The sequence below is a fragment of the Morus notabilis genome, unplaced genomic scaffold, assembly GCF_000414095.1.
Source record: "Morus notabilis unplaced genomic scaffold, ASM41409v2 Scaffold1303, whole genome shotgun sequence".
Classification (NCBI taxonomy): Eukaryota; Viridiplantae; Streptophyta; class Magnoliopsida; order Rosales; family Moraceae; genus Morus; species Morus notabilis.
Window position 1 is genome coordinate 1 of NW_010365936.1, and position 26963 is coordinate 26963.

Below are 26963 nucleotides of genomic sequence, written 5' to 3' on the forward strand. Positions count from 1 at the left end.
CATTCCTGTCGTTCGTCGGAGCCCCCGAGGGAGCGCAACTAATTGCCTGGTGAGCCGATTGTAGAAATAGTAATCTGCTGGATTACGTTTTACCACCAATAAGTCCTCGAACGACGTTCTTATAAGGGTTTCAGAGTCCAGCCAAGGCAAAGAATCCACACAAGTTTCGCCATCGAAATCGAGAATAATGTTATTCCTGGTTTGTGGAAAGATAATTCATGGAATTTTTCATGGAATTTCTCCGCCAGTTCTTCGGCGATCAAACAGAAACTTGTAGAGTAGCTGCGGAAATTTGTGGCGGTGCGCCAAGTTGCAGATGACTTGCGGTCGGGAAATCAGAGAGAAGCGACGCTTGCAGACGGTGCTATATCCGACAACGGATCGAAAATCGGGGAGACCGATAAATATTTTGAGCAGCAAATCGTCGGTGAATATTCCGTTAATTTTTCTTTCTTTTACTAATTTTCTCGCATCTCCACCGTGATCACGAATATATTATGATCGACGTTGACGGCTCTCTCTGTGAGGGGTAAGGGCTTATAAAAGCTCTCGTCATGCATCAGTTTACACACACATATATATGATCAACCCTAAACTCCAAAGTCAAATTCTTATATAGTTTTTCACTAAAAAATAAATAAATAAATAAAGAAGCATAGTTTATACACGCCTTTGAAACACCGATTAATTACCATTGTTAACTAGAAAATGAGGACAAATTCCGTACAGAGATGTTAATTTTTCTATTGTTGTTTGGCTCAATGTTAATTTTTTCTAGTGTTCTTTGGTTTAAAGAAACTTTAATGGTTCGAGGCGTTTTAACATTTAATTGAAAAAAAGAAAATCTCTTACCAAACATATAAAATAAAAACATAAGTAAAATTTTAAAGAAATTCTAGTGGTTCGAGGCGTTTTAACATTTAATTGAAAAGCAGAAAATCTCTTACTAAACTTATAAAATAAAACATTAAGTAAAATTTTAAAATGCACAAATTAAGAGAAATCAGACCCTATTTATATCAAACTTATATAATAAAATATATGTAAAATTTTAGAATGCACAAATTAAGAGAAGTCAGACCCCATTTATAATTATAACTCATTTTCAATCCATGTGGGACTCTTAAATAAATACAAACTAAGCCAAAATTTTATAAGTGCATCAACGTAATGTTGTCTTCTTAATTAGATAGCCTACATTAGATCTGAATTTCAAACTGATTAAAACGATTTTGAAGGAACTACAAAAGCTTAATCAAAGGAAATAAAAAAAATAAAAAAAATAGGAGCTACTTACCTAAGAACTCTCCGTAATGAAACTGCTGGGGGAGAGAGAGACGTGAAGAAAGAGATATAACATATAAACAAGATCCGATCACTTTTGACTCTATATAGGTATTGATACTGTTAATATCAGTTTTATTCAAAATGATATCTTTACAACTTCGCAATCAGTATTGGTTTCATATTCATCGCAATTTAATGCAGAAAAACGAATATAAATCACTAATGCAAGATTAGAGGGAATTTTCCAAGGACATTAGTCGAACATCATAACCATTAAATTATTTTTTCCGGTCTACATTCCATCCTCGTGCTTTCTTTTGGCAATATCGTGTTGAATTTTCTTTGAAAGATTTTCTTTTCCATTGTTAGGATTCCGTATGCTATTAGCAATATCATGGCCAACAACTTTGCAGTTATTAAAGAAGAAAGTTGCTCATTCAATCCGCTGATGATCAAAATCTTACGAGTAAATCAAAGATACCTATTTATAAGTACATATTAGAATAACTTTTAAAACCATACCCATATAATATTTCCATTAAAACACGTGCAATATGGTTGAAATCTCACTCTAGGGTTATACTTTAGTCCCGTTTGTTTTACTTGTTTAGCTCATTTCAACTCAGATTGAACAATAATTACAGTTGAAATTCGCATTTGATAAGCACGCACTTTAAATTATATTCTCCGTTTGAACTGAGTTAAACTGTTCAACTTAAAGTTTAGCTTCCTCTTAAGTTCAACCGTTCAAACCATTTTTAACGGTAAAAAGGTGTTCATTCTCTTGCTTTTCACACCTACTAAACACAAATTTAAATTTTATTTTTTATTCAAATTAAAATTTTAGCTGCACATCAAATGCTAATTCGAACTACAATTTAAACTATACAGTTTGAATTTTTCTGTTTAAACGAAAAAGTTCAAATCAATAAAAATTTAAATCAACGAACTAAATGAGAACTCCAATGCAACTTGCAATTTGAATGGGTTTGAATTGAAAATTCAATCCGAATGCCTCCAATTAATGTTGCACCAAACACTAATTTGGACCTTGAGCTTCATTTGAATTGGAATTTATAATCCAGGATTGTTGAACCAAACAAGAAATAAGTTGCCAAAATTCCTAACTCGAGTCATACTCTTTAATTCAAACTTGAGCATTAATAATGCGTTGTTTACCTGGATTGAAGTTGGAAGTCCAATCTTGGAACCTGAAAAAGACCAGACTTAATTAAAGTTAGGGTTCGTTTAGTAGGAGGATTCAAACCAATGTGATTCTAATCATGATTCTGGAACCGGAATCATAATTTATGATTTTGGGTTTAAATCATGATTCTGAAACTATAATTAAGAATCAAGGGTTTGAATCACCTTAAATCAAGATGGAGTGATTTTAGAATCATGATTTGAGTTAGTTTAAAACATCACATCAGATTCTAAATCATGATTTTGAATCATCCAAATCAAACACTGATTCTGAATCATAATTCAAAATCACTGTAAATAAATACTAATTCTGAATCAGGATCCAGAATCATGATTCTGGATCCATATACCAAGCGCATCCTTAATTGTTGCAGGAACAAATACTAATAAAAACCTTTTTCCAATGAAATAATATGCCAATCATATAAAACTTTTCATAATTCAGAAAATTCTTCCCCAAATCAAATAGCTAATGATTGTTCATCTTGATGAGATAAATTCTTCCGATTAGAATTCATTAGCCTAACAATCTTTCCTAATAAACAGAATCTTCATTGATTTTTATAGAAATAAACTAACTAAGAGTTTTTTCAGTAGTTACAGAAAAATGAATCGTCTATACTTTTTTATTTTTAACTGTTAGATCTATATTAAAAATTAAATATTTTGTATTTTTTTTTAACTTGATGTGATTTTACTTAAATTTAATATTCAAAAACTAACTACCGATAAAATCTATACTTGAAAAACCCCTTAATAAAAACTCAATTATTTTAGAGAAGAAACCAAAAATAAAACACAAGGGAAAAGAAAATCAATGATAACAAGAGTCTTGAAAAACGACAAAGGAAGCGATATAGACTAATATGAACCGTTGAGACAACATCCAGTAGAACGAGTTCCCGGGAAAAACACCCAAATTTCAACCCCACCGCTACAACCGTCGGGCCCACCATCCCTCGCTTTTCTTTCTCTCTCCAATTCTCAGCCATCCCCCCTCTCTCCTCTCTCTCTAGAGCTTTCGCGCTCTATTCACTTCCAATCTCTTCTGCAACTGAAAAAACTCCTCCAAATGATCTCCAGAACCCGATTTTCATCTTAATTAAACTCCTTAATATGAGCTTAAACGCTAATTACACTCTTAATCCCAATCTCAAACCCCAGGAATTCTCTCCCTTCTTCCCCAAAATCCCCTTCCAAGTCCGCGAATTCCGAGTCTACCGTCGCCGGCGACTCAAACGTTGCCGGCGACAGGCTCTCCGGTGCCAGTTCAACCCCTTCGCGGATTTGTTCGGCAATCTAATCTCCCAATTCCCGTCCGCGAGCTCTCTGGAACTGATCGCGCCGGCGCTGGGGCTCGTCTCCGGGCTCGCCCTCACCGCCTCGCGATTCGGCTCCGGCGGGGCTTCGTCAGAGGTGTCCGACATCGGGGAGTGGATTCTCTTCACCAGTCCGACACCGTTCAACCGGTTCGTGCTGCTCCGGTGCCCGTCGATCTCGTTCGAAGGGGGAGAGCTGCTGGAGAACGTGAACGAGAAGCTCGTGAAGGAGGACCGGCACTATGTGAGGCTCGACAGCGGTCGGGTTTTGGTGAGAGGCGGCCGCGGCGGCGAGGGGTCGGTTGGGGGTTTGGAGAGGAAATTGGAGTACCAGAGAGTTTGCGTGAGCACCGACGATGGAGGAGTGATTTCGTTGGATTGGCCGTCGAATTTGGACCTCACGGAGGAGCATGGACTGGACACGACCTTGTTGATTGTCCCCGGATGGGCTCAAGGAAGCTCGGACGTCAACATACGGTCGTTTGTTTGTGACGCTTTGAAGCGGGGATGCTTTCCGGTCGTGATGAATCCCAGGGGCTGTGCCGATTCGCCTCTCACAACTGCGCGGTAAGTTGCCGCTTAGTTAATAGTTCCTATGTTTTATGTTAGTTTGAATGATTTGAATTGGTTAGTTTTTCGTTGGAAATTTATTTAAGTACTTAATTGTGTTGAATTTATGACTTACTGTAACTTAGAAATAAGAATGAGAATTATGTAGTGTTAGTATGGTTTAGGAGCAGGACTCCAAGTTTTCCATTGTTACAACGCATCGTCTATTGGGGCCATTTTCAATGATGGTCCACCTTCAAATAGCTTAAACTGTCCGCGCATTTGTTTATATTGTGATATTATGAGTAGAAAATTTTGATTATGCTTGCGATATTTGTGTGAGAATTGGTATTTGGTGTTCTTGTTCTTGAATATGCTGAACATTACAGGTGTTAGAAAATGAGGTTGGGGTAGGGTTGCACTGACCAGCGGCATTTCAATTGTTTCTATCTTTAAAAATATATATGTATTTTCTCGAAATGTTTTCTTGGGGACTCCTTTCCTAGAGTAGGTATATCAATTCAGGGGTCTTTGAGATTTTATTTTGGGGAAAGGTATCTGATAGTAGGACTTCTTAAACAATATTATGTGTTGTAGGTTATTTACAGCTGCTGACAGCGATGATATCTGCACAGCTATACAGTTCATCAATAAGGCTAGACCGTGGACTACGTTGATGGGGGTTGGCTGGGGTTATGGCGCAAACATGTTAACAAAGTACCTGGCAGAAGTTGGAGAGGGGACACCGCTCACTGCAGCGGCATGTATAGACAACCCGTTTGACTTAGAGGAGGCCACAAGGTCCTTTCCTCATCACATGGCTACTGATCATAAACTCACCGATGGGCTAGTAGATATTCTGAGGTCTAACAAGGTGGATGCTTCTTGTAGCCTCAAACGCCGATGGCTTAATGTTGTATATTTCCTATTATGTCAACAAATATGCACAACTTTTTCTTTTGGCGCTAGTAACTTCTCTGACTGCTTGATACTGTAGGAACTATTTCGAGGCAGAGCTAAAGGGTTTGACGTTGAAAAGGCTCTATCTGCAAAATCTGTTCGTGATTTTGAAAAAGCAATCTCTATGGTTTCTTATGGTTTTGAAGCCATTGAAGATTTTTATTCAAAATCTAGTACAAGAAATTTGATTGGGAACGTGAAGATTCCTGTTCTTTTTATACAGGTACATTTCTTTCCTTTCTATACGACTTGCTCCCTTGAAAATTTTAATACATAACGTTTTTCCTTCTTTTTTTTTTTTTTTTTTTTTTTGTAAATACCTACCAGGACATGCCTTTTTTTGTTTCTTTTTTCTTTTATTTAGTTACTATTAACAGAACTGCCATTACCCTCTCCAACCCAAGAGATAGACTTACTGTTTTCCAACATGTTGATTATCAGAATGATGATGGTTCAGCGCCTCTCTTTTCAATTCCACGCAGTTCTGTTGCTGAAAATCCATTTACCAGCCTGCTATTGTGTTCTTGTTTGCCGTCCAGTGGCATTTATGGTGGTAGGTCTGCTATGACTTGGTGTCAGCAACTTACAATTGAGGTAACGAAATTTATTCTTCATATTTTACATCAGATGACTTTTACTGTTACTTTTGAATTCTTAATCCACCTCGTATCCAAACCAAGCTATAGTATTCTTGCCATATTATGCATAAAGTTAAGGAGGTTTTCTGAACATGAACATATGTTTTTACGGTAATAATGCTTGTAAACAATTGCATAAGAATATTACAAGGAAATTGAAACGATTTAAAGCATTTGAAAGTATAGCATAAATGAAAGGATTTAGAGCCCTTGAAATTATAGAATACAATGTGTTACTATGATTTCTAGTCTAGGGTCATACGTTGGATCGTGAATAGATCTAAAGTCATTTCTGCATCTACTCCGAATTTTCTTGGTTTTGACCAACATTCTTTTTTTCCAAGTGCATAAAATCTACCCTGAATTGAAATGCTTGTTCAGCATTCAGCAGGGAGAGGAAAAAAAAGAAAAAGGAAAAAAGAAAACAAGTAAGAGCAGGAACCTTTCCAAGATAAGGGCTGGCATTGTTGGTGCTTTCATATAGCCACATACGATTTCCTTTGTTGTGGATTGAATCTATTTTTTCTTCACACTATTTTTTCTCCAGTTGTATAAGCATTTGATATATCTTCTTTTTCTCCCTTTCAATAAGGGTGGATATACTTGTTTTTTGAGAATTCAATATTCTTACATGGTTATCTGTTTTTCTCTTTAAGGTTGTTATTGAAGGGGGATCCTAGATTATTATTGTTATTATTATTTTTTTTTTCCTTTGGGATGGGGGTTGGGAGATGGACAATTAATAGCTTCAACCCAGTTCCTTGATGAACATGCTTGTATCATATCAGTGGCTGACAGCTGTGGAGCTTGGACTTCTTAAGGGACGACATCCTCTTCTCAAAGACGTGGATATCACCATCAATCCTTCAAAAGGCTTAGCTTTTATGGAAGGCAAACAATCCAGAAAAAATGGCAAAGTTACCAAGCTATTGGATTTTACTCCTTCGAATTCTTTAAACAGATATACCAAAGATACCATAAATAACGTGCTTGAAGAAAGTGACACTACTGCAAGCTTGATCTTAAGATCCAGAAAGGATTTACAGAGAAAGTATGAAGTTGAAGACAAAGGATTGGGAAAAATTGAAAATGGTGCATTGGAGCAGACTAACTCTATTGATACAGAATTGGTTCAACAGGAGGAAGTCAGTCCAATAGAAAGTGAAAGTGGTGAAGTGCTGCAGACAGCACAAGTGGTTATGAATATGCTTGATGTAACAATGCCTGGTACTCTAACAGAAGAAAAGAAGAAGAAGGTATGCACCACTTGCTAGAGCAAACAAGTTTCTATATATAATTTTGTTGCCACTTCTCTTTATGTGTTTCCATGGCTGCTAGACTCTATTATCAAACAAATTATAGAATTTTTCTTGCCATCTCATAATCTCATGCATCCCAGAAAAATTACCTAAGTGTGAAATTAGCAATATATTCACAGTAGTCTTCGCCTAATTGCGTTAATATAAACTCAGGTAGTATCTATTCTATGTACGTAGGTCTTAACTACTGTTGGTCAAGGAGAGACATTGATGAAAGCTTTGGAAGATGCGGTACCAGAAGATGTCCGGGAGAAGCTTACGACTGCTGTGTCTGGAATTTTGCGTGCTCAAGGCCCACAAATGAAAATAAATGAACTCCTGGATATTTCTCGAATTCCAAATGTGTCAACAGGATTGAAGTCTAAGCTGGAAGAAAAATTTAGGGGAACATCAAACACAGAAGGTGGATTGCAGGACCAGCATTCTTCAGAGCAGATGAAAAAGACTGACAATCTGTCAGATAGCTCCACTAATAATCAACCAGGCGTGCAGAAGCCTTCTGGGGGAATGGATTCAGAGCATCTTCAGATGGAGAACTCTCAAAAGTCTGCCAATTTAGGCCAATCTCAATCAACGAGCAGTGATGAAAACAATAATTCTGGTTTTGTCAGGACGGAAGCTAGTGATTCGGGAACTGATGTCAATTATGATGATTCTTCAAAAGGAAAAGGTGTTGTGAATTCTGAAAAAGTCGAGAAAGGATCAGAAACAGGAGCTAAGGCTAACAGTTCCAGCAGTGCTGAGAAGGCAAGCAATGCAGAAGAAGCAAATGTTGAAGAACACAAGGACCAAAATGAAAAAACAGCTTTGTCAGACACAAAAGAGGAGCACAGTGCCAAAAATGAAGAGAAATCAGTACCTGATCAAAATAAGACAACAGCTGTATCATCATCGGGCGTGATTGGTGAAAACACGTCACCTTCAGGATCCTCTTCCGAGGCCCAGTCAACAGAGAAGGAAGATAGTGATGATAACAAGAACATGCAGCCGGTTCTGGATCAATCCAAGTCTAGTTCAGACTCTTCCACGTTCAGTGTTTCTCAGGCCTTGGGTGCCCTGACAGGGATGGATGATTCTACTCAAGTGGCAGTTAACAGTGTTTTTGGTGTGATAGAGAATATGATATCCCAATTAGAGGAGAGTTCAGAACATGAAGATGAAGATAAAGATGAGAAAAATAATTCTAGATCCGTATCTGTATCAATGAATGTAAAACCAATTGACGGTCAAAGGCAAGAAAAGTCAGAAGCCACTCTGCATGAAAAAAGTGTAAAGCCCGATGGCTTAAGTGATTCTTCTGTTTTAAAACACTGTGGGAATAGTATGGACTCGCGGCAGGATGAATCAAATGGACGCATTGAAAAGGAATCCACTCAAAGCCCAATTTCTTCTCACGGGAATGGTATGAAAAGTCGGGAAAGGGATACAGCTACTCGTGTAGTTGAGCAGGAAAATAGAAAGAATGATCAATTAGGTGGTAGCAATCATCCTGATGATAGTTTAGACAGAATAAAGAAAGAAAATAGCATTCCAACGTACATAACTTCAAATAATGAGTACTTACCCAAGTATCTATTCTCAGAGATTCCAACAGAATCACTAGATTCAGATGCAACCAATGCACTGCTGCTCGAGTATTTTCCAGAAGAAGGTCAGTGGAAGCTTCTAGAGCAACCAGGAAATAATGGAAGTACTGTTGATGATGCTCAGAAAAAAGTTCATACTCGTTCACCTGCAGAGGAAGATGACGGAGACGATGTTATTGAGCCTCTGTATGTTATATTAGATACAGAACAGCAACAGGAACCAATTGAAGAGTTTGAGACACTGAGCCACGAACAGGAAAAGGTTGCAATTGATGACAATATACCAGAAGAGCTGATGCAGTTTGTGAGAGAGATTATATTAGTTGCCTTGAAGGTTGAAGTCGGTCGCAAGCTAAGCACGGCTGGCATGAATGAAATTGAACCCAAACTTGTTGGAGAATTGGTACAGGTGGCAAATGCAGTGTCATTGTCTGTTGGACACGATGTGAAGCATGCTCTGATTTCTGATGCTAAATGCCATGATATCGATGATATTTTGGACAAAGTGGATACGCTTAATGGGGAGCATATTATCAGGGTCATATCTTCTGCTGTTCAGGAGACTACTTACTTGAGAAGGGTATTACCCGTTGGTGTTATTGTAGGATCTAGCTTAGCTGCTTTGAGAAAAGTTTTCAACGTATCTACAGTGCATGACGATGGTGATCTGAATTTTGCTGAAGACAAAAAATTGCGAGAAAATGATTACAGTAAGATTAAAGTTTCCAAGACTCACCAAATGCCTTCTGAAAAAATTGATCAGAATAACAGGATGGATGATTTAGTCAGCAAGAAGGGTGGGAAAACTGAACTATATAATAAAAAAAATGCTACTGTCATGGTTGGTGCTGTTACCGCTGCTTTGGGGGCATCCGCTTTACTAGTGCAACACCGGGTAATGGTTAACCTGTTAGAAATTCAAGTTTTCTTCCCATAGTCTCCTTTACCTTACCGTGTCGAGTTCTAGTCATATCCGGTTGTTTTTTATGCAGAATTTATTTTCATTGTCTTGTCAATTGCTTCAACTCTTTATCTAGATCTAGCATCATCTTCTTTGCGTTTTATTTTATTTGGGCCCTTCCAGCATTACTATTTATTTTAGTTTCCTTATCTCTTTCTTCAGTACCTTTCCATTTTGATTTTCCTTTATCTCCTTTCTCTGCCTCTGTGTTTCTCTTGCGTATTATTCACAGAGCATTGAATTGACCTGAAAGATATAGTTGCCTTTACATGAATCTCTCCTTAAGTGGACTGGAGTCTGTTGTCACTATTATGTCATTATTCTTTTTTTAAAATATGGGTTCAGATAAGCTGATCCTTTTCCTGTATTTTTGGCACTTGCTTGATCTTATATACGAACACAAAGGATTCATACAAATCCAATGAAGCTGTTGAAAGTTCATCAAAGTCCCCAAACATGAAAGCCGATACTCGAAAGGAGGCTGAAAAACTTGACGAGGCAGCGTCTGAAAAGAATCACAATAACATTGTAACAAGTCTTGCTGAGAAAGCCATGTCAGTTGCTAGTCCAGTTGTACCTACAAAGGAAGATGGTGGCGTCGATCAAGAAAGGTCTTACTATACCTAACCCATCTCTGTCTGAGATATGTGAAGTTATATGCCCTTTCTCTATTTTCCTAATTAATGGATGCCCATCGCTTTGAACAGGCTGGTTGCAATGTTGGCAGATTTGGGACAGAGAGGTGGCATGCTGAGGTTGGTTGGAAAAGTTGCTTTGCTATGGGGTGGTATACGTGGTGCAATGAGTTTGACAGACAGGCTTATCTCATTTCTTCGCTTAGCTGAACGTTCCTTGATCCAAAGGTAAACTGTAAGCCGTTTATTTAACTGATTCGAGTTTTGTTACAGTAAAAAACTCTCATAAACAATTATATTTAATTTTTTTATTACAGTAAAAAATTCTCACATAAAGTCACATCTCAACTCTAATCAACGAACTAAACGAGCCCATGTTGAGGGTTGCAGCAATTTCTTTTCAGAACCGTCCACACTGTCCAATATTGTTAAAGAACATTGAGCAAATTTTTCAATGTGACTACACTCTATTAATTCGCTCCTCTATCTGGGTTTCTGTCACAGGGTTCTTGGGTTTGTTAGTATGGTGCTTGTTTTATGGTCACCAGTTGCTGTTCCGCTGCTTCCAACACTAGTCCAAAGCTGGACTACGCGTACCCCCTCTAGATTTGCTGAGCTTGTATGCATTATTGGTCTGTACACTGCTGTTATGATACTTGTTATGTTATGGGGAAAACGAATACGTGGGTTTGAAAATCCACTTGAGCAGTACGGGCTGGATTTGGCATCATTGCCAAAGGTATGAATATATAAAAATAAATATCAAGTGGCCACAACTCTTTTTCTGCAACACGTTAGCTTGCTATAAGGGCAACTTGATTTCTTTTTACTGGCTTTATTAGAGAGGTTTTTTGGCTCATTATTTTAATTTTTTTTTTTTCCTTTTCATTAGGCGTCATTAAATTAGGTATAAATCTGCCCATTTATCATTTCTTTGTTTGACGTCCTTTAATGTAAGGTCTGATAATATACATACCTTATCTGGCCTTCTTGGCTCAAACACAGTCACCGTTGTGCTTGCAGATTCAGAATTTCTTGAAGGGCTTGGTTGGAGGAGTAATGCTTGTAGTATCAATACAAGCTGTGAACGTACTGCTTGGCTGCGTAAATATTTCTTGGCCTTATACTCCATCTTCCGTAGATGCCATGACATGGCTGAAATGGTATGGTCGAATGCTTGTGGTGGTTGCTCAAGGAATTGTAACGGCATCTGGTGTTGCCCTTGTAGAGGAATTGCTTTTCAGGTCATGGTTGCCTGAAGAGATTGCCGCTGATCTTGGACACCATCGAGGAATGATAATATCAGGCCTGATATTTTCTTTATTTGAGAGGTATGTTTTTTTTTTTTTTCCCTTTTCTTTTCTTCTCTCTGAATGTGTATTCTGCGAACTATAACGGCTTCCTACGTGATGTTGCCATGATTTGCTACTCATTACCATCGTGTTCAATTCCAAATGTATTTCAGGTCTCTATGGGCAATTCCCGGGCTATGGCTTCTCTCTTTGAGTTTGTCAGGTGTTCGGCAAAGAACCGAAGGCAGCCTCTCTCTTCCCATCGGGTTACGTGCAGGAATAATGGCTTCAAGTTTCATCTTGCAGAAGGGTGGTGTTCTGACCTACAAGCCCAACTTTCCTATTTGGGTCACCGGGACTCATTCATTCCAACCGTTCAGTGGGATAGCAGGTTTTGCATTTTCCTTGTTGTTGGCACTATTTTTATATCCAAGACAACCCATACAAACGAAGAATTTGAAGTGCGAAAATGGGGAATAAATATTTCAACCATCTGTTGACGCACACTATATGCGTTGTGTTCGTGAATGGCGGGATTCGTATAAATTGCGTCGTTAGCTTCACTGGTTATGTTTATCTTTGGTAACTTTCACCATGAAAGTAGTAAAATACTGTACAAAATACGGACGGATGAAGAGCAAAGCCGACAAACAAATACAAGCAGAAGTACAAAGGTTACTCGGTGCCTGCATGTGAGCTGTTGGACCGAGTGCTACAATCTCACCAAGGCAATGAAAATGATCACACTGTATAGTTGGCAAGAATCTTATCTTAAATGTCTTAAAAGAGGCAAAAATTTTGTAAGTAGGACACCGATGGGGTACCATTTTACCCCTGTTTAGTTTTGTTTTTTTCCCTTCCTTTTTTGCCTTGGTGTACATCTCTTTCACCTTTTTGCGTTCTGTCTGTCTTTTACTAGCTGGTGAAAAGATGTGTATAGTATAATGGAAGAACATTTATTGATAGTGCAGATTGTTTGGTTACGTGGTGAAATGGTAATGAGAATGATAATAAAAATAAAATTAGAATGTATTAGAATTATAAATTGATTCTTTAACTTGGTTGGAGTTATAAAATTAATACCTAAATGAGAATTATATTGCTTGGTTTATAATAGAATAAAATAAAAGTAAAATGTATTTTGAAAAAAATATCCTTGATTAATAATCATAAATAATTCAATATTTAATAAATTAAAATAATAAAAAAGTAATTTAATTATTGAAAAAAACTTTTTATTTAAAGGATAATTTAAAAATTATATTTCAATGGTAAAAAAATTATTTGATTTTTTATGTAATAATAAATTATTAGAGGTTTAAATATGATCACTTTTGACATCTGTCATGATATGTATCGAGTAAAATGATCACTTTGACCTTTGTCAATAATAAAAATGAACCAATATATCATTTAATTACATATATAATTCTAAAATATAGTCATACACTAAAACTAGTAGATTCACCTATATCATCATCTGTCAAGTCAAGTAAATTTCTAGTTAATATAATTTAACAAAGTAAAGCATAATCCTAATTAGTTACAATATCAAAAGAGAAATGCATAGCACGTAAATTACAATCTCAAAAGATAATCCGACTATATTTTTCTATTAAAACTAAACAACCACTCCTAAATACCACCAATAATAAAAGTTCTAACTCACTCATCTCTTTCATCATCAGGGATACTAAAAAAATATGAAACTAAAGCATTATCTTTTATCATCATCTGAGCTAACTTATAGCGTTCTATTGTATTAATGATTGTGGTCCTTTGCAACTCTTCTCTAATTTAACTATATTTTTCTATCATGTTTTCACCGATAATCCGACTTAAACGTTTACTTACTTTTTTAACAACACCAGTAAGTAAACTAAATGATTTTTCAATGATTTCATAAGCCTCTAGTATTATTTGTACTCTTTCTTTTTTTAGACTACTTTTGAGATTGAGATTAAGAACTTGTTTGGTTGAAAAATTTGTACCTCAATTTAAATCATGATTCGTGATTTATTATAATATTTTTTCTCATAAAAATACACATAAATTAAAAATAATTTTAATTTTATAATTCTAATCTATGAAGTTTTAAATTTAAGAAACAGCCGTGTTTCATTACTTGGGCATGAGTCACGTTGCGCCAAAACCTATGGCTAATATTTAACCTTTGTCGGCATTCACTCTGAAAAGTAAGGGGACTATATTTATAGCAGGAAAGGTCACGTTGCGCCAAAACCTATAGCTAATATTTAACCTTTGTCGGCATTCACCCTGAAAAGTAAGGGGACTATATTTATAGCAGGAAAGGCTATTTTGTTCCGTCAATAAGAATTATGTTTTAATGGTTGAATTATTTTTATAATAGCCTGTTCTAAGATATGAGTAGTTTTGCATTACGTATTGTAAATTTATAATACAAATATATACAAATTTAATCATTAAAAAATTATTAATAGCGTAAAAATATATCCTATCATAAAAGTTCACGACAAAAAAAGAGGGAAGGAGAATGATGGCATTGGAGGTTGAAATGGACATAATAAAGGCAAAGCAAAGTTGAGATTCAATTGAATGAATGGGCTAAACACCCGAATTCAAACATTTGCAAACCCGGAATTGGAAAGTTACAAAAGTGCAAGATGCAAAAAGCACCTCAAAAAGAAAGAAGCGAAACAAAACAAAAAAAAAAAAAAAAAAAAAGGAAAAAAAAAACCTTGATGTAAAAACCCGGAATTGGAAAGTTACAAAAGTGCAAGATGCAAAAAGCACCTCAAAAAGAAAGAAGCGAAACAAAAAAAAAAAAAAAAAAAAAAAAAAGGAAAAATAAAGCCTTGATGTAATCACAATCGCCAAAACAATGGAGAAATTATTCCTCAAGCTGTAGAACTCCCCACTTGAGCGAATCAAACTAAACTTGCTTCCGCCTCTTATTTACTCTTCAGCCTTCACTCACTCGTCCACAGCAAGAGGAACAGACTCCGCCTAAAATAGTGTCCCATGACAAAAGAAAACCACATCAGAAAAATCAGAAAAACACGTATCTGAAATAAACATAGGAAAAGTTTCAACTCTTTTCGACTAAAACCACTCTTAGATGTAACATGTAGAAATAGAGAGTGTAATTATTCTGGGTGACAATAACTTTGTTAATATACAAAATAAATGTCACGTAACACCACCTATTTCTACATATAATACACAATCGGTCCTTCACAAAGTCAAAATTAGGCAATCATTTTTTGGCCATCTTTTTTAATAAATAACAGAACTCTTTATTTTTTAGACAAATGTTCTAACTTTTTCGGTGATAAACCATATTCAGTCAATGATTAACCAGTTTATCGTTAATTTACCAATGGCCTTATCACCGATTAACCACTAATTTGTTATTGAAATTGACTTGAAATTACTATTTGATATTGATTAATCAGTGATAAATATTTTACTCCCTATAACATTATATTGTATGTGTGTGTGTGTAAATATTTCACTATTCCCTTTATGCAAGAAATACTTGGATAGAGAGAACTTACCAACTTGCGGTACTTGAGAGCATAAAACATCTCAATGTAACGACGGCTCTCAAGGCGATCAAGGTTAGAGACGTGCTTCCAGAAGCCATAAACTCCAGTCAAGGTCAACAGCCTCTCTGAGTAAATCTGCCAAGTATACCTGTTGAACCAAAACACAAAAAACCAAATTAACCAACAAAACTTCCAAAAAAAGAAAAAAGAAAAAGTAAAACCACCAAACTATTTTTTGCCACTTACTTGTCATAAATACGCTGCAACCCTGCTTGAGAAATCTTGTCCCAGAGAGAAGGGTCAGCCTTGCTCTTCTCAAAAAAGTCAACGAGAAGCTCAGCCGCACGATCACCATGATAAGGATCAATGTGGTATCCTGATTTCCCATGGACGATGATCTCAGCAGGACCACCATTGCAAGTAGCAAAAGTTGGCAATCCACAAGTCATGGCCTCAACGACTGTAAGGCCAAAAGCTTCATAAACGGCGGGCTGCACGAAAGCGCCTCTTGTGTCGCAAATGTAGCGGTAGAGCTCGCCGTTCCTCACCCGGTTCATCTGTGAGGAAATCCACCTGAACTGCCCGTTCAGCTTGTACGTCTCTATCAAGCCGTACATCTTCGCCATCTCCGCCTTCTCCTCAATGTCCTTCGACTCCTTCCTCCGGTCTCCCGCCACCACCACGAGGTTGACCAGCTCCCTCAGCTTCGCGCTCTTGCCGTACCACTCGACCAGTCCCGAGATGTTCTTCACACGATCCAGCCTTGCCATGGTGAAGATTATTGGCTTGTTCCGGTCCTTCAACACGCATCTGTTTGTTTGGTATCAAATGACGAATGTTACTTGGCAATAAAGCAATTAGTCACAAGAAAAAATATTATATATATATATATATATATATCAATGGAGATTTAAATAACAAAAACCTGCCCTGTACTTTATCGAAATGCTGTATTGTACACCTTATGTTTTCAGAAATACTGCACCTATCTGTTATGTTTTACAAACTTCTAAAAGATTGAACATGATTTGTAAAATATAAAGAATAGTTTTAAATGATTTGTTAAATATAGATATAAGTGCACCATTTCTATAAACACAGATCGGAACGCGACATTTCAATTAAAAAAAGATTCGTCACCTTTTCTTATAATTGCATGTTGTTTAAAGTGTATTAGTGATGGGGTTGTGATGGAATGTGACTTTAAAGCATGTACCAAAATTTTGTTGGGACATCACGTCTTCTTCTTCTTCTTTTTTTTTTTTTTTCCCCAGCGCGTGGTAGGAAAACTTACATGTGTTCTTCGTTCTCGACGTCACTGAAAAGAAGCTCTTCGAGCTCGGCGTGGAAGGATGTCAGCCTCTTCTCCTTCTCGGTGTAAGGGAAGTAGATGCTCATGTCGGCTCCGGGGGAGACGATGTTGAACTTGGGGTCGAAGACATCGATACCATGGACAACTCTGTAGAGTCCAGGAAGAGTGAAAGCAGTGTGGCTTTCATACTGTCCAACAGTGTCCTTGCTGAAACACATTTTGAAGAAAGAAAAAAGGTTAGTTTTTGTATAGATAAACAATGCACAATTCAGATATATATATATATATATATATATGTTGTCTTGTCACCTTCCAGCAATCTCTTGGAAGGTACTGGTGATAATGAAATCAGTGTGGTTCATGGCAATAAGATCAGCAGTGAACTGGCAAGAGAAGTGGTACTTCTCCTCAAGCTTCTTCCAGTAAATATCAGAATCCGGGTATTTTGTTTTCTCAAGTGCATGGGCTATGGTACACTGCACAAGATAGTAATTAAGTTAAAATTATTGAAAAGAAAAATGTGAGATCTAAATGAGATAAGAATTGTAACATCTAGTCATGTACAAACCTGAGTAACACCCAATTTGTGGGCTAAAAGAGAGGCAACAATGTTTCCATCACTGTAGTTTCCAATGATCAGATCAGGCTTGCCCTGCAACTCCTTGGCAAGCTCATGTGCAACATCCTGAAATAAAAAGCCAAGTTTTTCTTAGTGTCAAATAGTGCACATTAAAGGCTTATAAGAACTGAACTTACTAAATGTAAAGAGCATGTTTGTCTCGTGAGATTGAACCAAAGTTCAAACCTTTTTACTACAATGTTTTCACGGTTTGAACCAAATAATGTTCACCACAACTTTACCTCAGTGTAAGTCTCTAGGTAAGGCCAGACTTCGAATCTAGAGATCCATTTGCGGACAATTCCTTTCTCATCCCTAAACGGAACACGAAGGATGTGCGTGTGTTCTGTGCCGAACACCTTCTCAAGACGCTGGCCACATGTGGTTCCTACTGCATCAGGGAGGAGCCTAGTGATCTGGTAAAAAACACAACACCAGAATCAACAACATATCAGATTTGAGATAACACACATTAACAAAATCAAACAGATTTTTTCACAAGACTTGCTAGGGAAAACTTACAATGAGGATGCGAGGGACGATGTCAAGTCCTTGTTGCTTAATCCTATGAAGCATCTCGTTCTCCAAGGCGCGAACTTGATCCAAGATGTAAACAACCTAATGTTTGAATAAATGAAACACCAAGATTTAGATTTAGTAAAAATCATATTCCCAAAAGATCTAAAAATGTTGTGAAAAATTCTATATTCTTTTGTTTAACCAACCTGGCCACCAGTGTCAGGGTAACCCAAAACATTGTCTTGGGCAAAGTATCCATGAGGAGAGAGGATGACAACGTTAAAGACCATGGGGATTCTGCCAAGGAACGTCTCAAGAGTGCAAGGATCAGGGGCCTCAAGAAGGTCCAAGAGAAGCTGGATCATTTCGAGCACGCGCACGGCGGTGTCTCCCCAACCTCTCTCCAACCCGATCTCCTGGAACTTGTGCTCGAATTCTGAGTATGGTGTCTCTGGTGCAAGAGTGATCAGGTAGTCCTCAGCCTTCCTCAGAACATGTTGAAGGGAGTTGAGGTTCTGAATTCTATCATTCAGCATCATACTCTGCAGAATAACTTATAAGTACTAAATAATATGCTTGATTTCACCATAATTACCTAAATAATTTTGGATAATTCCTTTTGATCTTTTTTTTTTTATTTAATAAAATTCTCATAAGAATCAACCAATATACTTGTGGTGTAAAAGTAGAAATCAATTCTCAACATAGTTAAATGTATTTGAACAAAACTTACAACTTTATGACTAAAAATTGCATTCTAACACGAGAACTACTAAATAGATTTGAGCCATGCTTACCTTTCCTTCGTAGCAGTGAACCTGGAGAAACTCAAGCAGAGGATGCATGCTCTCCTTGTCATGGAAGAGCTTAGCAGAAAGGTGACGGTTGAGGAATTCGACACCATTTCCAATGGATTTCGAGAGAGTCGGGCGAGGGAAAGAGGCAGCGAATGGCTCAAAGTCCAACTCAAGCACAAAGTTCCCATTGAGACTGCAAAAATTGAGAGATCACAACATAACTAACCATTAAACCCAGAGACATCTCCCACCAAATCTCAAAGATCAACAAGATTTTCACCCAAAAAAAAAAAAAAAAGTCGGTTTACCTTCCATCAACAAGTTCTTCCTTGAAGTGCAAGTACTCAGCAACCCGCAACTCCTCAATAACAAGAGCATGGACGTTGACTCTAATGTACTCCCACACTCCCGGCCTCGGCCGAACAGCAAGAGCCACCCATGGAGGCAAAACTATGGCTTCCTAAATTACACAACCCCAGCAAAATGTATAAGAAAAACATAAATCAAAGAGAAAATAAAAGGTCAATGAGATCCAAGTTAGTTAGTTTACCTGAGTGGATCTGAGGACTTCACCAAATGCACCATCCAAAAGCTTCTGCCTGTTGGCTTCAGGGATGGCTTCAAACTCAGCAGTAAGCTGGTGGGGTTGAAGAAAACCTTTTCCTTTGGCCTCAATTCTTCAACACAATTACACAAAAAAAAAAAAAAAAAAAAAACACCCCAAAAGTTTGTCAGATATGGAGAGACATCCATTTCAAGTAAAGACTAAAGAAAGAAATTGTCTCATGAGCACAAACTAGTCCATGAAACCACCATGTTTGAGCCTTTTTTGTAACCATAAAGATCAGAGACATATATGTGTATACACCATAGACGTGTATGTGTATATAGATATATACCTGGAAAGAAAGGCCAAAATTTCATTGCGGTGAGCAGAGAGAGTCTCATCCAGCCTCTCACGGAGGCTGTGGACACGGGTCAGAACACGCTCAGCCATGGCTTAGTTAAGATATAGAAATTCAGGCAACCTTAAAACTGCAAAAACAAACACACAAGCATAAATTGTCTGTAAACTGTCGGTTATGTCAGATCTAAGGCAATCCAAAGACTAATTTATAAGCAAGAAAAGAAAATTAATGATAATCAATAATAATAATCAATCAAACCTTAAAGTCAATAGTTTTACGTAAATGGGTTTTAATATTCTAGAAGTGGCTATCAGATTTTTCTTTGTTAACATTACACAAAATAAAACCTACCACTCCCACCAACCCCCATTATACAAATATTAATTAGAGTTTATGGTTCAACCATGGTTTCTGTCCTAAAAATAGCTTCTAGTGTAGAGGAACTAGAAAATATGATTATGGAACTATTAAGCATAACCAATGATTTTATGTTGTTAAATAATTAGATCACTTGTGGAAGACAGATCAAAAGGTTTTTAGGCAATGATTAACAAATCTGCTTAGAGAATTATTCCTTTTTTATTTTTTATTTTTTGTTCATTAAAAATGTGACAAAAGGCTTCAGCAAATAATGCAGTACCATTAACTGGTTATGCTCATATAAAGAAAAAATAATATATTAAATGCTCCATTTATGGAAGAGTTGGCAGAAAAAAGAGCAGTTGTTTGACTGGAGAGAATATACGTTTTAAAAGATTATTTCTTCTTCTTCTTCTCTCCAATAGATGAAGAAGAGAAATAAATCAACAAAGATGAAAAACACAGACACCCTTTTTCTTTTTTCTTCCTCATTTTTCTTGGACCAGTCAAAAACAGAACAGAGAATTCAACAAAAGACGGCAAGTTCATGGATGAACTTGAGATCTGTTCTGGAAACCTGGGTTGACAAAGAGAAACATGGTTTTTCAATATTTTGACAAGAAACCGAGATTTAGAACGTGATCATCTTGGTCATGACTCATGACTTAAGAAGAGTCAACCATGAAAACCGGATAAACTTGAACTTAGAACTAGAAGAAAAAAAGAAAAAAGAAAATAAGAACAGAAAGAAGAAAGTGAAGGAAAAGAATAAAAGAAACATACATAATAATAGTACCTAACAGGAAACAGAGTTAATGGAATGAATACGGAGAGGTGGTTTGCTAGGCTGGTTTCTGCGTATATTTATAGATGGAAAGCGCGAAACTACAAGGATGAGAATGGTAAGAAAATTCCAAAAGGGTACAACTCTGTAAATAACTGTTTTCTTTTTCTTCTTTTCTTATCCAACTCATATTGCCGTACTTTTTGTTTTTAGTAATTGACACCAAATGTCTTTAAACTTGTTAAGAGGTGCCAGTTTGATCTTTAAATTTTTTTTTTTTTGATGAAATGAGTCTCAAATTATTTAAAAGAGTGTAATATTGTTATTTTTGTTAAATACCGTCTAAAAATATGAATTAAATCCTAATCTATTAAAATCAATTGGGATTAAAAAATACCTTATAAAAAAGTAAATGACTATAATGTCACTCTTTTAAATTATTATGCCGCTATTTTTTGGACGTCGTCTGACATAAACGACTACATTGCACCATTTTAAATAGTTTGGGATTCGTTTCGTTAAAAAAAAATTTAAAGACCAAACTGTCACTTTTTAAAGAGTTTAAAGATCATTCTTGCAATTTACTTTTTTTTATATATAAAACACTGGATCGAACTCGTAATCTCTTTCAAATTCTATTCCACCTAAATTTCATGGTGTCACTAGACTAGACGGTGTTATACAGAAGAGTATTGTTGTTAGGTAACGCGGATAATGTATCACATGTATAACAGTATAAAAACATTACAATGGTGATTCTTAATTTAATAAAATAATATCACTCACTTCTCAACAAATATTTTACCAGTATAGGGCAATCTAGTAAATACATGTTACAAATGGAACACAACATTGACTTAGTTTAGTATGGCTGTAGATTTTAAAAAAATTACTTTTAGTTGTAGTAGTGCTGATTATAAAATTAATGTAATAACGTTTGATAAATTATGAGTTTAAATTACTCTAAATAGTTAAAAATTACGACTATATTATATTATACTATAATATAATATATAATTACTATATAACGTATATTTATTATTATATTTAATATAATATAATAAAACAATTATTAAATAACATATTATATAATAATGATATAGAATATAGTAATATAATTAAAATGGTTAATATAATTACAATATTATAAAATATATTACAACATTACATAAGAAATAATAATATTTTAGTTATAATATAATTAATATATTATATAATCATAATGGTGTATTACACTATAATGGATAATAATATTAAAATTATAAGATTATATATATATATTTAATTATATTATTATTAATATAATAAATATAATTATATTAATATAATATATAATATTATTATAAAATAATAATAATATCATATTATAATTATATTATAATTATAACATCATTTCATATGATAAAATAATAATATTAGAGTTATTAATATAATTATGATATTATTTTTTACAATATTACTATTACATTACATTATATTATATTATATTACGAGTCTGAATTTTAGATTGAGAAAAATGTAAATTTTAATTTTTATTAAGGGTATTATGAGTATTATGAAAATTTCATTAATTATACTATGTTGATTCTAGCGCAATCTAATAGTTAAAGTTATTTTTATTACTGATTTTGACTGTAAATTTTTAAAAAATACTTCAAACTGTACTTTTAAGAAGATTTACTAAATATTAAAATTAGTGTTTACTACCTACAGAAGCTGATTTTAAGAGTGAAAAGTAATACTAAATGCAGCAATTCTAAATCTTGAAGTTGAAAAGAGGAAAGAGAAAAAAAAATAAAAAACTTGAAACTCAAGAAACCAATATATCGTAGAAATTAGATTTCATGAGAGGGGTTGGAGGAGAAAAACGGAAAGTGGATATTTTTTTGCTGGGATGGAAAGTGGAAAGGAAATTACCCTTTGGTTTGGACTTTAGAGGTTAAAGTGGGGTCGGGACTTTCTAGGGAGAGGAATTGGTGGGACCCTGTTCTAACCCCTTTTTATTTATTTTTTTTTTTAATTTTTTGTGTTTGGTTGATTGGGGTCCGTTGGTGCTTGTGATGATCACAAACTAGACTTTTCTTGGTGGTACAGCTTAAATCCTATCTATACTCTAGTTTCCCTTTTGGGATTTAATGTAACCTTATCCTATTCAACAAACACAAAAGAATATATATATATATAATTCTATCTTTGGTGTCTACAGCATTTTTGTACTATACTATACTATATACATTAGTTGGTATTTTTTGCACCATGCCACAAAGTGACACTGCCTAAGGATCAAAATATTATGTATATTTTGGACTGATCATGGTTGAAAGAAGAAATTAGGCCCTTGTAGAATATGCTTATTGATGCATACTTAATTAAATTATTACTATTATTTATAATAATAATTATTATTAATTTATTATTACCGCTAAGAGGAAGATTCCTCTTCGTCATTAACAGACATAGAATACGAAGTTTTAAACTTTATAACAATGCAAATACATTGAACAAAACAAGCATATAATACTACCAAATAGAAAAAAAAAAAAAATTTGTATTTTTCTCTTCATCTTTTTTTTTTTTTTATGGGGGAGAGAAAATGTGTATACCTTAGAAAGCCAGGAGATATTGCCAACTCCAATATTCTTGAGAAGAAAGGAAAGAAGGAAGGGAAAATGAGGGGAAGGGAAAAATGAAGGGAAAAACTCCAATGGGGCAAAATAACGCAAGAAAGGAAATAATGGAAGGAACAATGAAGAAATGAGGATGAGAAGAGCAAAGCCCAAACACCCTTTTTATATGGAAACTCGAGCATGGAAAATGAAAGCAGAGCTTCTGGTTTTTGAGAATACAAAAAATTAAAATAAAAAACCATTATCACTGCCACCCCACCTTCCTGTGGTTTCATTGTTGCTTTCACTAAACCGCCTTTTTAATATTTTTCCTAATCCACATACTTTCTTTAATCCCAATTTTACAATAGTTTTTCTATTCACAATATTATTATTATATTTCTCCTGCTAATTCTCCTCTCTGTTTTCTCTTATTCTCTTTGACATCATTTATTTTGTTGATTCGAGTTTTAAATTTAAATTTTTTTACAGTAAAAATTTTTTATAAATAATCACATTTAACTTTTTTATTACAGTAAAAAACTCTCAAATTAAAAACGCAAATGAATAAGCTAAATGGACATTTTTTCTTCTCCCCTTCCATTCACTTGTGATTATTTAAATCGTTTTTTTTTCCTTTTTTTTGTTAAACAGTCGTGCTTCTGGTTTTCTCTCCATTGGCTCGTCTTGTCTTTGACTTAACGACCTTTTGTTCCTTTATTTTATTTTATTTTATTATTATTTTCCTCCACTTCCTTGCTATATATAGAATTATCAAACGGTTTTTGACGCGCCACTTTTTCCAACTTCTAAACCTGTTAGCGGCTGCCACGTCACAGTAACCGGGGACATTTCTGTCAGAGCACATGAGTTTTTTTGTTTTTTTGTTTTTTTTTAGAATTTAGAATGATGATAATAATTATATTTTATTTTATTTAGTTAATAGCACATGAGTCATTCGAACTCACAATTATTATTTACGATCTCCCTTATTTTATTGCACTCATCAATTATTTACCTTTATCTCTTACAAAGGAACAAAAATCCATAAATTGAAAAAAAAAAAATAATGATAATTAATAGTAATTTTCTTTTTGTGAAATTTTTATTAGTAATTAATTAAAAGGTGTAAGAAAAAGAACGATGCTAATGGAGCGCCAATTGCGGTACGTACGGTGCGTGGTCACCTTTGTCGGGAAAGTGAAACAAAAACAAATTCCCAGATCTTCTATTTCAGATGACGTGTAATTCTTTCATTGGGCGGTGACGCAACTTGCCCGACCCCAGAGATTTGGATATTACAGGGTGCCTCTCTGACACGTAGGATGTCGGCCCCACTCATCAAGCTTGGGTAAAGTGGGTCCCACCCAGAAACCCAAAAAAAATTAGGCTGATTGTTTTTCAAACGAAAATGGACAGGAGCTAAAGGCCTTCGACGTCTGACGTGGCAGCATGCACCGACAAAATTATTGATAACCTAATCCTTCGGATTTGGGTAAGAATCAAGGATATACAGCATGGAATAGTCAGTCATTTCTAGATTAATTAATTAAATTTGGCTGATTAAAGAAGATGGGACAATTTTATAGTGGAGTACAAAAAAAAAAAAAAAAAAAAAACTCTGCTGGTAGAGCATAGTTTTCACATTTTACAGGTGTCAATCTTTACTTATTTTTATTGGATTTCAATTACAATAATTTTAAAATTTAAAGTGCATTTTATCAAAATCAAAAAGAAAATCTATAAAAAAAAATGAATAGTCAAGTGTATCAATGTAATTTACTCTATTACAAAATTATTAAATATATATATATATTGTGATTAATATTTCTCAAGGGAACTAAATGGGTCAAAATCCATTGGTTATGTCATCGGTGGTTTTTGAGTCACCAGTGGTTTTGTGGGACACAGATTTTATCTGGTTTCATTGGGTATATTCACGTGGTTGGGTGCATAGATTTATGGTTTTAGGTACAGCACATTTGGACCTTTGAGGAGTCTTGTATAACTTTGAAAATTACTATCTACGTGACGTAATTGTTGTACCTTAGCCTCCGTCATCGCAAATTTATAAATGCATGTGAGTTGTTTCAGAAAAATAAAATATTATATTACGCTGCCCGGGTCAGTTAGGTACGTAATATTGTTGGTATGTGCATGGAACACTCTGATTTTACTCTCAATTCATTTTATTAATTTGAGTTTAAAATTTAAATTTTATTATAGTAAAAAAATTTAAAAAATAATTATATTTAACTTTTTTATTACAGTAAAAAACTCTTATATAAAATCATATCTCAACTCGAATCAACGAATTAAACATTCTCTATAACTCTAACTCATAAGTTATAAAGAGATATTGTTGCAGTGTTTTTCTCATAAAATTTTAAATTTTATCTTTTTATTATAATATTTTTCTTTTATATATAATTAAAATTCTTAATTTAAGTTGTGAAACAATTATTACGTTTTGTTAGAGGATTCAAACCATGTGATTCGAACCATTTTTGATTTACGTGAATTTTTTGTGAGAGAAAATACTGTAGCGAACTATGAATCATGATTCAAATCAGGTAATAAATCCCTCTACCAAACATTTAATTAATATAATATTAAATATTACACTTAAATAAATTAAATATTACATATTTTTACGAATAATGTTATATATGAAAAAGATTACATTTATCGGTGTGAGACTGAGACTCTCTCTATATATTAGCATATATATATATATATATATATATATGCATAAGCATAATCTAGCATGTGGATAGGATCATAGGATTGTATACCCTGCAAAGGGTTTATAATTGAATTGAACAAGTTTGAATGGAATTATATATAGTTGGTAGCGTATTATTTTTAATGCACTAATCAACTAAAGATGTCTTGGCTGCATGTAGAATGTGGATAGGATCATCGGATTGTAGCTTATACTTCAGCAAGAGGATCATAGTTTATAATTGAATAAAACAAAGCTTTCTCAAACTATCACAAGGCTTCCTCGTTAATTCATATATTCTAATGAAATTGTGTGTGTGAGCACACTTGAGAACACAATAAACGTTATCACTCATCTCACAAGTCTTCTACAAACATCAGCACATGTACGATGTGGAACTGAGAATAGAAGAACTTTTCTTCTCTTTTCCTCTCAATGTTACACGCTCACTGCTGCAAGGTTACATGCTAACCAACTGCATATTACATGCCTACAATAGCCAAGTTACACACCAGGCACAAAGAATGGAGCGAAAAAGTTACACGTTGGTCACTAGCATGTTACACGCTATCTGATAAAATGTTATATGCCCATAATTGATATGTTACACTCCTATTACATAGGAGAAGGAGAAAATTGTGTTCTCCAATTTTCTATTGTCTCTTATTTATAGAATACTATGAGGACCCATTTGCTTTAACTTGAAGGCAAAGCAATAGACAATTGGTTATTTCTTTATTTTAAATCTCATTTAAAATATAATTTCCCATTTAATTTAGAAGTAAAAAACTCTCCCCTCCCTTATCTATTATGGCCGCCCACACCACAGGGATTTCTCCCTATGGTTGGCACAAAATACATGTAGGAGAAGGAGAAAAGATTCCTCCTTTATCAGTTTCTAATTTTGAGTCAAATTCAAATTTTAATTAAAGTCAAACTTTCCTTAAATTTAAATTTCAATTGGACAACTTATCAAATAAGTAAAATGATAACTTTGAGAGTAAGCAAGCGAATCCCAATGGGATTCTTCTTGTGTTCTGAGTGATATAAT

The 26963-nt window shown here is 34.8% G+C and overlaps 2 protein-coding genes across 5 annotated transcripts; one reads left to right on the top strand and one right to left on the bottom strand.

Annotated features, from left to right (window-relative positions):
- The first annotated feature begins 4110 nt into the window (after positions 1-4110).
- LOC21402490 lies at positions 4111-12735 on the top strand. Its single transcript, XM_010108771.2, has 11 exons — positions 4111-4379; positions 4959-5235; positions 5359-5544; positions 5763-5915; positions 6748-7215; positions 7456-9759; positions 10231-10436; positions 10533-10688; positions 10965-11199; positions 11484-11791; positions 11926-12735. Exons 1-11 carry the CDS (start codon positions 4336-4338, stop codon positions 12230-12232), a joined length of 4644 nt encoding a protein of 1547 aa, XP_010107073.2. The 5' UTR covers positions 4111-4335; the 3' UTR covers positions 12233-12735.
- A 1957-nt stretch (positions 12736-14692) lies between these two features.
- LOC21402491 (sucrose synthase) lies at positions 14693-23340 on the bottom strand. Of its 4 annotated transcripts, none has more exons than XM_024172716.1 (14): positions 23185-23340; positions 19429-19564; positions 19080-19206; positions 18838-18989; positions 18530-18722; positions 17939-18274; positions 17736-17831; positions 17456-17629; positions 17163-17279; positions 16904-17070; positions 16577-16801; positions 15529-16092; positions 15292-15430; positions 14693-14740 (listed from the first exon to the last, which is right to left on the bottom strand). In XM_024172716.1, exons 2-14 carry the CDS (start codon positions 19524-19526, stop codon positions 14708-14710), a joined length of 2421 nt encoding a protein of 806 aa, XP_024028484.1. In that variant the 5' UTR covers positions 19527-19564; positions 23185-23340; the 3' UTR covers positions 14693-14707. The 4 variants fall into 4 exon arrangements, with proteins under 4 accessions (XP_024028484.1, XP_024028482.1, XP_024028483.1 ...); XM_024172714.1 differs by lacking the exon at positions 23185-23340 and adding an exon at positions 20594-20684; XM_024172715.1 differs by lacking the exon at positions 23185-23340 and adding an exon at positions 20581-20644.
- Positions 23341-26963: the final 3623 nt, after the last annotated feature.